We start from the raw sequence: 14,220 nt of genomic DNA on the forward strand, positions 1-14,220 counted from the left end.
TAAATACTCTTAACATTTGAGCATGCATGTCACAACAGATAAGGCTGATTCAGACAAAATCATCCTCTACAAAATGACGCAAAATGTTATTTTTGTTTGCTGCATTCATGCTATTACTGAACCCAGAATAGACCGCTATTCTGCATCCGTGCACCCTGTTTCCATTAGAGGATAATACAACTGGAACAGTTAATGAAGGATTTGATCAACTCAGTCATACATTGTTCGGCACAGAAGACCTGGAGCTTTATGGCTGAGCTTACCAATCAGCTCAAAAATTACTTCAATTAAGACAGCTTTTAGAGAAAGTAGTAAGTATGCCTATTTTTATCATCAAAAAAATTATGTCAAATTTATTTTAGGCAATGTCTGGCCAACTAAGTGAGAACTGCGCTATGAATTAATCAATGTCGCCATCTGCTGGTCATCTTATGAACAGCTTCTTATAGTATACCCGACTAAAATGAGTTCTCTCCTTCGCTATATGGCAAAACTATTTTTTATTTTATTAATTAATCTATATTTAGTGAATAATAACATTATGACGCATTAGCTTGGGGGTTAATTAAAAGATTGTGTGCTTTCACTGTATCTGAAAGAAAACCTATTATTTAGCCATGTAAACCCACCACCTCCAACTCAAATGGCAGCATAGTTCAGCCCTGTAATTATACTATGTGTAATGTTGTTATTTTACAGAAGCTAGATCATATTAAAGCAAGAGTGCAGTCATTGAGCTTCAAATCTATAGGTTCTGATTCTGAAAGGCAATGTGTAAGCCTACGGATAAATCTTCTAATGTTTGACCTCTCTCAAAACTCTTATAAGTTTATACGGAGGCAGTATCATTTAGTAATAATAGTAATAAAAAATGGTTTGTTATCTAACTTATTCTAACTCAAAGGTATACCGACCAATCACAATATGCTGTCGAAATCACGTGTTGCCGGTTCACACTGACGCAGAACCTCCGCGACCGATAGTCCCTCCATGTGAATGTCGTCGCCAGTCTTATAAAAGCTCATTTGACAAGGTAAGAAAGCAGTATTTGGTGCATCGCCACAACCGTATGATAAAACATGTTTATTGAACTGTATCAATGTTTACTGAGTTGCTGAAAATTTGTTGATAACGTTGACAGTTGCATAAGCTTATTGCTGCGCCTGCCCAAATCGGCAAGGTCAGAATAGACTTCTGCCCATGACAGATAGCAGAGCTAGGTAATTCAGACATCTGACAGATCTTTACATGCTGTTTACATGCTGTTTACATGCAGTATAATTGGAAAGTGTTGAAGCTCAAGATTATTTTGTTGAGTACTTGTAAAATATAATTAGTTAAATAAATCATTTAATTGTTCACATCCACGGAACATCATATATATATAGCTAGCCTATATACATTTATCGACATCTGACTGGTGTTGTTGTTTTTTAACATAATTTGGCTCACAACTATTACTTTTCTAATATGTGCTGTCTGGTTGATTCTGGTCCTCAGGTGAGATGTGGGTGCAAATGCTTTGATTGGTTGTTGACTAGAGGAAGTCCCCTTTCCAAAATGACCACCAGGCTGCTGTGCAGATGGGCGCGATGGTTTCCTCACTGCTCTCAGGTTGCCGTGGCCTCAGCCCGACCACAGACTTCCACAGTTCACCATACGCTAGAGCCGCTGTGCCCGATGTCCGTGTCTTGGATCCGACCTTCTTCTAGGCTCTTCTGTCAGGGCAATGAACTGGCCAGGATGGAGGAGACACCATTTCCATATGAATGTACAGAACTTGTCAAACTTGTTGAAAAGGCGTCCACTCCACAGGAAGTGCTTCAGTTGTGGGCAGAGCAAGGCAGATCTGCCAGCGATGCTGCCAGGTGTCTGGTCCAGCTGAACCTGCGGATCATGGAGAAGGGCGGCAAAGAAATTCTGCAGGACCCGCGCTTCGAGCACATGCTGGAGACTGTAAATGCTCAGGTAACCATGGCAACCAGTCTGAGTAGCAGCTTGAATTGAAAGTCACTTGTCACTGATAAAGATGTATTGGGCCGGTGGAAGATTATCTTGTTGTTATCACACAGGTGTCCTCAGTGTGGAATGGATCTCTGGTGGCTCTTCTGCGTACGCTCACTATGCTGGGTGTCCCTTCTGATGCCCCTGTACTCCACTCCATCCAGAATGAAGTGCTTTGGAGGATCCGGCGCCTTACCTACCGTCAACTGGCCTACCTGGTGGACTGGGTAGCCTTTCAGCGCAAAAGAGGGTGAGATTCACATGCTTGACAAAGCATGATTCACAGTCATAGACATTAGCACAATTGACAATTTAAAAATAGACCTATAAGGGATGACTAGTCAGTTGTTGAATGAACTAGTTGATTAGTGTGGTAGTCTGCTTATTTATTCAGATTTTTGTTTTAGTTATAAGATTTTAATATACATGCAGACAGACTAATAAAAAATAATTCAACATTTTTGTCTCGTGACCAGAGGTCGAATTAGACTGTCTCATTGTCCGTCATTTTGACGTAAAAATTCCTTCATAATCTATTATTACCTGATTATTATTACCCATCATTTTAATTTTCAAGACTTGATGGCTTTTCATTCACATCTTCATTTTTTATCATGCACTTACAGGACAAGCATATATGGTAGATTATGCAGTTTTTTGATTATGAAGAGAACAGTCAATGACGGAAAATATTCGGTTAAAGCGACCTCTGGTTGTGTCTTGGTTTCCCAAAAATATTAAGAAGCACAACTGTTTCCAACAGTGATAATAATAAGACATGTTTCTTGAGCACCAAATCAACATTAGAATAATTTCTGAAGGATCATGTGACACTGAAGTCGGAGTGATGATGCTGAAAATTCAGCTTTGCATCACAGGAATAAAATACATTATAAATAAAAATGTTATTTTGAATCGTAATCTTTTACATAATATTATTGGTTTTACTCCATTTTTTCATCAAATAAAAGCAGCCTTGGTGAGCATAAAAGACATTTCAAAACATTTTTAAAAATCCTATCGACCCCAAACTTTTGTACAATATTGTATATCAGTAGAGAAATTGTATGTGCCTGCATTGAATGAACTGATTTGTATACAGTACAGGCCACAAGTTTGGACACATTACTATTTTTAATGTTTTTGAAAGAAGTTTCTTCTGCTCATCAAGCCTGCATTTATTTGATCAAAAATACAGAAAAAAAAGAGTAATATTGTGATATATTATTACAATTTAAAATAATTGGTTTTCAATTTATTATACTTTAAATTATCATTTATTTCTGTGATGCAAAGCTGAATTTTCAGGATCATTACTCCAGTCTTCAGTGTCACATGTGACATCCAGTCTATCACATGATCCTTTAGAAATCATTCTAATATTCTGATTTATTATGAGTGTTGGAAACAGTTCTGCTGCCTAATATATTTGATGAATAAAAGGTTAAAAAGAACTGCATTTATTCAAAATAAAAAAAATATTTTCTAATAATATAAATCTTCTTTACTATTACTTTTTATCAATTTAACACATCCTTGCTGAATAAAAGTATTGATTTAAAAACATTACTGACCCCAAATTACTGACCAGTAGTGTATATTGTTATTACAAAAGATTTCTATTTTTAAAACATTTGCTTCTTTTTTTTCTTTCTTTTTTACTATTTATTCATCAAAGTATCCTAAAAAAAAGTATCACAGGTTATGAAAAAATATTAAGCAGCAGAACTGTTTCCAACTTTGATAATGAATCATCATATTAGAATGATTTCTAAAGGATCATGTGATAGACTGGAGTAATGATCCTGAAAATTCAGCTTTGCATCACAGAAATAAATAATAATTTAAAGTATAATAAATTGAAAACCAATTATTTTAAATTGTAATAATATATCACAATATAAAAAAAAAAATCTGTATTTTTGATCAAATAAATGCAGGCTTGATGAGCAGAAGAAACTTCTTTCAAAAACATTAAAAATAGTAATGTTTACAAACTTTTGGCCTGTACTGTACGTCAATAATCCTGCAAAAAATAAAAATCACCACTTTTTTAAAACAAGTTTCTAAAGTTCTTGATGCTGTAGTTGGTAGCTGATTTATCCTTGTAATGTTGCTGCTTGTGTTATGATAGGTATGAAAACGAAGCGCTCACCACAATCCTGCTGAAACAACTGGAGCTGCGCTGGACAGAGCTAAGTGACAGTCGTACCATCACCATTCTCATGGGCCGTGCTTTGCTTTTCTCCCCCACTTTAATGGACAAACTGGAGGACAAAGTGAGTGCACACACTTTAAAACACCTGTAGCCATCTAGCCAACCAAACATATTTGAACACTTTGCATTATATTGTATTAGGCTTATGTAACCAATGCTGAACTGTATCTTGTGCATTCCAGGCTCTGGAGTTGGCAGAGAGCTTTAGCGCAGATGATATCCGGAAGGTGGCATTAGCACTGGCCTCTCAAAACAGGAGGGCCGTTTCTTTGTTACGGGCTCTCTCATACCACCTGAACCAAAAATCTTCCTTTGAACTGAAAACACAGTTGCTGCTTGACATCGCGTACACTTATGGTCAGTGAGAAATTGTGATAGCTTGGGTTTTTGGCCTAGACTTCCATAAATAACTGTAAAAATCTAATTATCCTCTCATCTTCCTTTGAATAAAAGGTAAGCTGAATTTTCACCAGGCACTGGTTCTTCAGAGAATAGCGACAGAGCTATTGCCTAGGTTATCAGATCTGAGCTCCCTAGATGTCACCCGCTGTGCCAAGTCTCTAGCCTTCCTCAAGTGGCTCCACCTGCCACTGTTTGAAGGCTTTGCTCAGGTTAGAGTCTTTTTTGATCGTAATAGTCTCTCCATCGCCAGTCTCTATCTACATACACATACTTTCTTTTGTTTCCCCCTCTCTGTTGTTTTTCAGCACTATGTGAATTATAGTGAAAGCTACAGCACTCTTCAGGTCTGTAATCTTCTCATGTCTTTCGCCAAACTCAACTTCCAACTTGGCAGAGGAGAGGAGTTTTACCATAAGGTAACCAATCCGAGTGGTTATATATTGTTATTATATTATCCTTGATTAACTGCAATGCATATTTATGTATGTATGTAATAGGTTTTATTGTATGGCTACAGGTACACAAAGCTTTGGAAAGGTCCTTTCAAAATTTAGAGCCCTTCCTGAAAACAGATGTGGTCTGGTCGTTGTGTGTGCTGAACCAGGCCAATCCTGATTACATCTCTTCTGTTACAAAGCATGACTTTCAGAAGAAACTTTCAGGTGCGAGGGAATGAATGTGCTAAAAATATTCAGAAAAGAATATACTCTCATTTTGGGAAAACTGCTTAATTTATATTTCTTGTGTATCAATGTGATTAATATAATTTGCTGTTCTCATTCGAAACACACGGTGGTAGTATAGGAGCATTGTCCAATGTCTGTCTTTACTTTCATCTAACCTACACTACCTTTCAGAAGTTTGGAGTCAGTATGTTTTTTTGTTTTAAAAAAAAAAAGAAATTAATACTATTATTCAGCAAGGATGCATTAAATTGATCAAAGGTGACCCAAAAAGACTATCCCATCATAACAAAAGACTTCTTCACAAAACAAACAAAAAATATTAAGTGGTTATTAAGCAGTAAGTTTTCAACATTGATAAGAAGAAATGTTTCTTGAGCACCAAATCAGCATACAGTCTCTGCCAAATACATCAAACAGTTATTTTCATTTGTAATATTCCACAATATTACTGTTTATACTGTATTTTATATCAAGTAGACACAGGCATGGTGAGCATAAATCTTTCAAAAACATTTAAAAAATATTATCAACCACAAACCTTTGAATTGTAGTGTATTTTAAGGAATAGTTCACCTAGAAATGAAAATACTATCATTATTTCACCCTCATGTCTATTTTAATGTATGCAGTTCATTTCTCCATGGAACACAAAAGAATAAATTGCAGAATTGTCACACTTCTTTTTCATAGGCTGTCAAGCTGTGCACCATATTTCAAGTCAGTCTGCAGTCATATCATGTTTTTGTGTAATTGTGATGTTTTCCTGACTCATCCAACAGGTGGCTTTGTGGATCGGACTGAGAACTATCGGCTGAAATTGCTGCATATCTCTGCCTTTGCTCAGCTGGAGCCTCTAGGAATCACTATTAAATCCCCTGCTGTCCTGCTGCCAGCTGCCCAGGGGAAAGTGGAGACCAACACCCCTATGCAGAGCAGCCTACACGCAACCCTCCAGAGTCTGACCAACAACCGGACACAGGCCCTCCGCACTGCTGTCAAAACTGTATACGGCTGGACAATAGGTGAGTAGCAACTACAAGGTAATAAACGTCATAGGTTTATCCTATGCCATGAACGTACAATATAATAAACGTCATCCAGCAGCCATGTCACCCTGTAGCCCAAGACCGGTTGCCCACTGAAGCTAAGCAGGGCTGAGCCTGGTTACAACCTGGATGGGAGACCTCCTGAGAAAAACCAGGTTGCTGCTGGAAGAGGTGTTAGTGAGGCCAGCAGGGGGCGCTCACCCTGTGGTCTGTGTGGGTCCTAACGCCCCAGTATAGTGATGGGGACACTATACTGTCAAAGAGCACCATCCTTCGGATGAGACGTAAAACCGAGGTCCTGACTCTCTGTGGTCATTAAAAATCCCAGGATGTCTTTCGAAAGAGTAGGGGTGTAACCCCGGCATCCTGGCCAAATTTGCCCAGTGGCCTCTGTCCATCATGGCCTCCTAATCATCCTCATATACTGATTGGCTTCATCACTGTCTCCTCTCCACCAGTAAGCTGGTGTGTGGTGGGCGTTCTGGCGCAATATGGCTGCCGTCGCATCATCCAAGTGGATGCTGCACATTGGTGGTGGTTGAGGAGATCCCCCATTCTATGTAAAGCGCTTTGAGTGCCGAGAAAAGCGCTATATAAATGTAATGAATTATTATTATTGTAAAGCGCTTTGAGTGCCGAGAAAAGTGCTATATAAATGTAATGAATTATTATTATTATTATTATTATTATTATAGGTTTGAGTTCCATTCATGGGTCTAACAGAACCTCCTGATAATTTGTATATCTGTTGATCTATGTTCACCACAGATGGAGAGCTTGTGGTAGATTCCGAAAATAAACCTATTGATTTGGAGAACTTGAAAGCCCCTCATTTACCTGGAGGCGGTGGACCTGATGCCTTACCTGCAGGGGCACGACGGTGAGTATTCATGTGAAAGCTTTGTTCTAAGATCACATACAGAGATGATTTCTGATTGTGTCAATGTGCTTGTGTCTATTTGCAGAATAGCATTTGTGTCTTGGGAGTTTTCTAACTTCTGCCTCAAGAGCAAGGATCTTCTAGGCCGCTTTGCCATGCAGAAACGCCACCTACAGCTGGCTGGGTTTATAGTGGTGGAGGTGAGACAGTGAAATACAACCATAGGAGATGAAAACATATCTCAGTTAATTTGAAGTATTAAGGCCTGTTCACACCAAGAACACTAACTGTATTAACATCCACATTAACAGATAACCTTTTATTCATAATAAGTGCATGCCACACTTCCCTCTTTTCCACCTCACTTTTTAAATTGCTTATGAATGCCTGTGCAGCCGTGCGCATTTTACTTTCGCTTGTAAAGCTTTCGAATTAACGTCAATTCGGGGCGGCAATTGCTTGAATACTGGGTTCATCATTATTATTTATGATTATGTTTGCAGGTTCATTATTAGCATCGGGTTTATTCAAAACATGGCCAAATAGGCGCTTTAACATTTCGCTTTGAAACCAAATCTTCCGCCATCGTCTTCTCACTCTCGTCACGTGATAAAAGAAATCTGACTGCTGATGGTCTTCCAACTCGCAATAACAGTTCTTATGTGATACAAAAAAGTTCTGTCCTTTTTATAGTACCAGTGTTGTTAGCCTGATTAGTTCTATTCCTATTGTAATAGCTATTACATGGCAGGCAGTCCCCCTTGACTTTGGGTTATAAATAGCGGCAGTAAAGACAGAACTGCGGAAAAGGACTCAGGCTCTGTCTGCAGCATGTAGGCCAATCCTGTTAGCCCTCTGCCTCCTGGGGTACAGTTTAATAGAGTTGGCTGGACTTGTCTTGACTTCCAACTGAGCACAAGGCTGACATAATGCTCCTGCCATTTGATGCGCTATCTGACACAAGCCATTTTAAAAGGCAAGAGTTCGTAACATTTCTCCATTTTCTGAGATTGATTTTGTGGTCACATACATTAACAAAATTCACCCATTGTCTATTTTCAACTGTGCAAACTGCTTTATACATTGCCACACAAAACCATCACTTTCAAACCAAGCAGAATTATGTTGGTCAATGCAGCTTGAACCAAATCTGTGAAATTTGCGAAATTCTACATTGCATGGATTCCTATTGAAAATACTCCTATTTCTCCTGTGAAAATTTGCTAAACAATTACAATGTGACTGCAATTTTACTCTTGAGTATATTGATTTGTCACATCCACACTCCTTTTGTGTCCCCCTACAGGTGCCGTACTTTGAATGGCTGGAGCTGAAATCTGATTGGCAGAAAGTGGCTTACTTGAAAGACAAATTAGGGAAGGCAGTGGCTGAGGACATGGCTAAGTGAGCCATCAAGCCTGTCGATAACTTTAAATGTTTTGGACACAGGCAGCTTACAGACATCAACAGGGCCAGACAATAACAGGACTTACAGGTGAAGTAAGGATACAGATATTGAGTATTATATATACACACAGAGAGAGACTGTCACAGCATCCTCAAGTTCCATGATCCACCCACCCGAACATCAGAGTGGAAATCAAATGCAACTGGGAGCTGTGATCCATCTCTGCAGGAACAGAAAGCAGAGCCTCCAGAAAGCAGCAAATGCTCGGAAACAACAGAGTTGTGTATCCGCTGCCTTCCCAAAAAGGAAACTGAGCCAAAGAGCTAGACATATGTTGTGAATTAAAAGTCTGTGACTGATCTGAAGGGCATAAGCAATGTTCACCACAGGGGGAAACAACTCCTGATCAACTACACTAAATGATCAGAGCGTTGTGTTAATCCTCCACATCCTCAACACAACTGGACGTTCACACTCTCTACTTCTTAATAAATACATACACCTTCTGTTTTTGATGTGGTTGCCTAGACAACACATGGGGCTTTCCTTGTTTCCAAGGAGACAGTTGTTAGGATGGAACTATTTATGGAGAAAGGGATTGAGAGTTCAGTACTTAGAGATACTTTCATTACACTTAGAGAGCGCCACTCTATTATTGCTTATTAATGAAAAAGTAAAATGATACCAACTCTACTTGCCTCACCTGATATCTGTACATTTGCAAATGTGCTTGTGATTTAATTAAATATATGAAAAATATGGTTGTATGTAAGAAAACATATCGGATGACAGTTTTTGCCTTAAATATTTATTTTGGAAAGGCCATCATTACACTGTTATTTGCTGCCTGGAGTTACATGTCACTCTGGTCAGTCTTAGTGGACCTCTCTCTTGAAATCTTGAAAAGGTTTTATACAAAGAATGGATTTTTCCTCAAATCCATCTTCACCTCAAGCACCTCAGTGTTTGCAATGTGTGGTATCAATAAAACTAATCTCGTATTTTCATCAGAGAGTATATGATGACTCATTGCTGTATTTTGCCCAATGTGGTTTGCTAATGTTGGCTGGCTGTCTGTAGTCATGCTGTGATGTTTTGTGTAATGAAAATAAGATTCTAATGAAAGGTGAATCTGGTCTTAATTTATTATTGATTGCATCAAAAGACACAGGTTTGGTTTGCTGTTGTGCTGAGCAAATGTCCTGCTATGGATCAGAATCTAGTCTAATAAACGTGTTTTTAACAATGAGCTGACTATCAATTAACAGTAAATACTGAAATTAGTCTAATGTTTGCTCAGATATGATGTGTGTACCTTTAGGGTAGGCAATTTCGGAGCACCCTCCCTTGCGCCCCCTTCAAAACACGTGAACGCTCACAACAGAGTTTGCAAAGCTTCACGACAGAAGGTGTTAAATAACCTCATGTCTCAAAAGCAGATAACATTACAATAATATTGAACGTAAACAACTTACAGAACTCTGACTTGTATCACCTGACTGCTGCAGTTTCATTTTGCCGTTGATAGTGTTGTCCGAGTTTGAGGACGGGAACAGCCGGGTAAAACGTCATGGGTTGCCATCTTGTAATTACGATTACGACATGGCATAAACTTGATGTTTTGGTTCAGGAGGAACTGTAAAAGGTGGCTGCTGTTCCTTTGCAGAGCTCAGTTACGGCCTCATGGATGGAACACGCTGATGACGTGTTGTCTACGCAAGCAGGGTGCGTGGAGGTATGGAATATGTTGTTAATGTTGTTTTTTTTCGTAAAAAAAAATATATATATATATACATATGTTGACATCTTATCGGACAAATTTTTTTTGGTTCTCCCATTATGAATGGGAGAAAGTGCAATGCCCAATATGGCTGGGAAAAACAGTCCCGCCTTAAACCTGATACAAGCTCTGGTTGCTATAGAAACAGTCAGTGTTCCAAGACACGCGCTTATGACTGCACATGCATTGTGTGTCTGTTTGTCTGTCTGTCTTTTATTCGGATATCTCTCAAACCGTTTGTCTGATGGATTTCAAACTTGACAGGTGTCTTGCTACGGGCACGAGTAAGTGCAGTGCAAAGTTTGACGTTGTTTGGATTAGAAATGCAAAATATATCGGTAAATATATCGGTAAAAGAAGTACTTAGAAGGTTGTGGTTTAAAAATAAACATTCTGACATAAACACTCTGTCAGCTAAACATTAAAGGGGGTCGCACACCGGACGCGCAGCTCAGCGGCGCGCCGCGCAGCGCCACGTCTTTTAAATTCGAACACACTATTCTCTATGAGAGTACACACACCGGCGGCGCCTTTCGGCGTCTGTCCGCGGCGGCTCAGGACCGTGTTCAAAATCCTGCCGCGCCACAGAGCGCCATTTACATAGTTTTATATTAAATTTACATGTATGTGTCTCAAATCGTAGTTAATATATATACGGACCTCACCCTGTGCTGCAATATACATTTAGTTTTATATTTATTTACAGAAATCAGAAAATTGCTGATGTTATCGGATTTTCAGGTGACAGTTGTCCTAGACGTGGCGCGGCGCGGCGCTGAGCTGCGCGTCCGGTGTGTGGCCGCCTTAAGTCAGCTACACTGTTTACTTCTGAATATTATATTTTATTATTACATGGCTTGGCTGAATTCCAATGTAGAATGCGGTCTGTTATTTCTTGATAACAGACCGTTGCCATGAAAAACAGAGCGTTGCTATGGACGCGGAACGGACTATTTTCTTTAGCGGAAGCAATACAATCGTTTTTAAATCAATAAACTCCTTTTTAAATCAATAATTTGTGTCAAATTATTTATTTATTTTGTAGGTAGCCATGTAATAAGCGGCTACCTACAAGCCGCTTCGCGTCGGGGTCCCGTTCAGCCTGTCTGGGTTGTTATTCGCTATAACAACCGCCTCGCTATACATTATCCCTTACTTCACGGCCATCATTTGTAGTAGCCTATTCACAAACTGTTTGCTCAAGCGTAGCGTTTTTTTTAGTTCACTGTGTAGCCTGCTCCCTGAATCGTCACACTTATTCATTTGTGGATGTTAACTGAATCTGTAAGTCAGCTACGCTGTTAACTTCTGAATATTATATCTATCTATAAATTACAGGAATGTCTTTCTGGCTGGTCCAGGCTTAAACATTTTTTTTTTTTTTAATCATCATTTAAGTGTTTAGAAAAAAAATTGAGACAGTGGTTGTCAGATTTCATTGGTGATTTCAAACCACTCCACTCCAACCAGCTCGATAAGCAGCGACAGTTTCACGGGATTGTAAATTTTCTCTTTGCACCCTGCCCATATCCCTCTCATTAAGTCTGGGTAAGTGTTTTCCCAATGTGTCAAACTGTGCTAAACTTCAACATCCCTTTTGATTTCTTTTTTAATTTTAAAATCTGTTCACCTGCTAAAAATAAAAAAAATGGTCAAGGGATGGACATTATTTAATGCCGTACATTACTGTTTAGGAACAAATCACAAGATAAAATGTGCCCGGTGCAAAATAACACCACTGTAGGGTAGAACATATACAGTTGGAACACCTTTTGCTTTTAACATTATGCTACCACACAAAAACTGGTGATATAAATGTAATTTTCTTTCGTGTGATATTTCTTTTCTTTGTCTACTAAATAAATTATGGTCAGTAATACATATAAATAGTTCACATTTTAGTTCATAAAGACATGAAGCACTTTTGGTCCAATGTCAGAGACAGTTGAACCTGTTCTCTTATACAGTTAAAACACATTTTTAATACTCTAAAGTAAACTGACCTAATCAACTAATTTCAAATGTTAACATGTGTAACGGTGGCTGTTTCGGAGCAACAAGAGTAGGATTTAGTTGCAGCAAACATTTTTTCAAAGAAACATAATAAAAGTAAATCCAGGCAAAACTGATAAATCCAGACATGAGCAAGGAAGGCAACCAAATCTATCACATCCATAGAGGGACAACACCAGACAAAGACAGAGCCCGTCTACGGAGAGCCTTGGCACTTCCTATTAGCCCCATTGTATCGATCTTGTTTGCAGTTCCATTAGAATTCCACTGGAGGTGATCGCGGGCGAGTGCAGACTGAATGGGAGTCTATGGGGCTAGACGGCTAAATGTGTCTCTTTCACCCGATTGCCGTTGAGAAATCTCAAATTTTATTGTAGGTTTTGCAAGTTCAACATGGGTTATAGGTCGAAAATTGAATGAACGAGTACTTATGTCCTTTCGATTTCTTACAGGCTGAGTTGTTGTTGCCCATAACACGCTAGCATTCTGCTAATGAACGCTGATTGGTCAGTGAAAGACTGATTACGACCAGAGATACCGCTTGATGACATCGTCGCATCCGAAGCGGGACCAGAAACAAACAAAACAAAAACTCTTCTAGCACGTGTATTTACCTGTGTCAGCTGTGTTATCGATGCCTCGAGAGAAAAGAAAGTGCAGAGCACGAAAGCACCAAAGTGACTGAAGGATTGCCGTAAAGCAGTATCTCTGGTCGTACGATGTGTATGACGTCATTGACATTTTAAAAGACTTTTTAAAGCAAAAAAAAATGACTCTAAAAAATCTAACACCCAGCAATGTGTAATTTCTTTGCATCTCCTTTCGAATACAACATTCAAATTACTAGACAAAAAATTATATCCTGTGAAAAGTGGATTTTGATGGGTATAGCGCCATAGACCTCCATTCATTCTGCACTCGCCTGCAAGCGCCCCCGCATGGACAGAGACGTGTTACTGCAGCCAGTCCAGAAACCGGAAGTAAGCAGTCCTGTTGCGTGTTTCCCTAAACGACTGAGATTATGATTGAGACCTGTATGTCCAATTCTTAACCTTGTGATCACAGTTTCTCCCCTTCGCTTCCAACCACCCTGCCTCCTTGTTGTCACTTGTTTCTGTACTTTATATAAAAAACGACCTTTGGTCTCCTTTTCCCATTGTCCTTGCCATAACCTATGGATTTCTATTTTAATGACACTTTTCATTTCCATTTTACTCAATGGAACTGTCCATTGCATGTCTGACTTAAGAGTCTTTTTAGCCAAACGATCAGCTGCTTCATTACCCTCTATTTCAGCGTGAGATGGGACCCACATAAAACACACTATAATAGTAAGATTTTGTAATCTGTATAGACTATGAAAGATTTCATAAATCAAGTCAGGCCTACAAACAGATTTGCAATTTGCAATACTTATTAATGATGCCATTGAGTCTGAACAGATGATATATTGATTAGGCCCAACCTCCTCTATCCACGTGAGTGCTAGTAAAATTAGGGTGACCATACGTCCTGTTTAACCAGGACATATCTGGCCAGGATTTCGAGATCGCCCAAAATGCCCGGGATTCGGCTTTTGCTTTCTACAGTCACCATTCATTATGTTTACATTATTACGTTATTTGACACTGACACGTACGTGCCAGCTTTGCAGGTCATGCATTCTGATTCACACGGATCCCGATCGAGACGAAAACACAGGAATTTTCTTAGCAATGCTAGAACGCACATCAACCGATCACTTGTTTAGCGTTCATGTAAACACTACATTCAGATTAACCAA

The 14,220-nt window shown here is 39.1% G+C and overlaps 1 protein-coding gene across 1 annotated transcript; it reads left to right on the forward strand.

Moving 5' to 3' along the window:
- The first annotated feature begins 955 nt into the window (after positions 1-955).
- tbrg4 (transforming growth factor beta regulator 4) lies at positions 956-9,775 on the forward strand. The gene is made up of 12 exons (XM_082150988.1): positions 956-1,033; positions 1,501-1,968; positions 2,073-2,254; positions 4,139-4,283; positions 4,405-4,579; positions 4,676-4,833; positions 4,930-5,040; positions 5,142-5,286; positions 6,090-6,332; positions 7,125-7,236; positions 7,322-7,436; positions 8,543-9,775. The coding sequence occupies exons 2-12, from the start codon at positions 1,561-1,563 to the stop codon at positions 8,642-8,644; spliced, it is 1,896 nt and encodes a 631-aa protein (XP_082007114.1). The 5' UTR covers positions 956-1,033; positions 1,501-1,560; the 3' UTR covers positions 8,645-9,775.
- The last annotated feature ends 4,445 nt before the right edge of the window (positions 9,776-14,220 follow it).

This window comes from Leuciscus leuciscus, assembly GCF_965113295.1.
Source record: "Leuciscus leuciscus genome assembly, chromosome: 20".
In the NCBI taxonomy this organism is placed as follows: domain Eukaryota; kingdom Metazoa; phylum Chordata; class Actinopteri; order Cypriniformes; family Leuciscidae; genus Leuciscus; species Leuciscus leuciscus.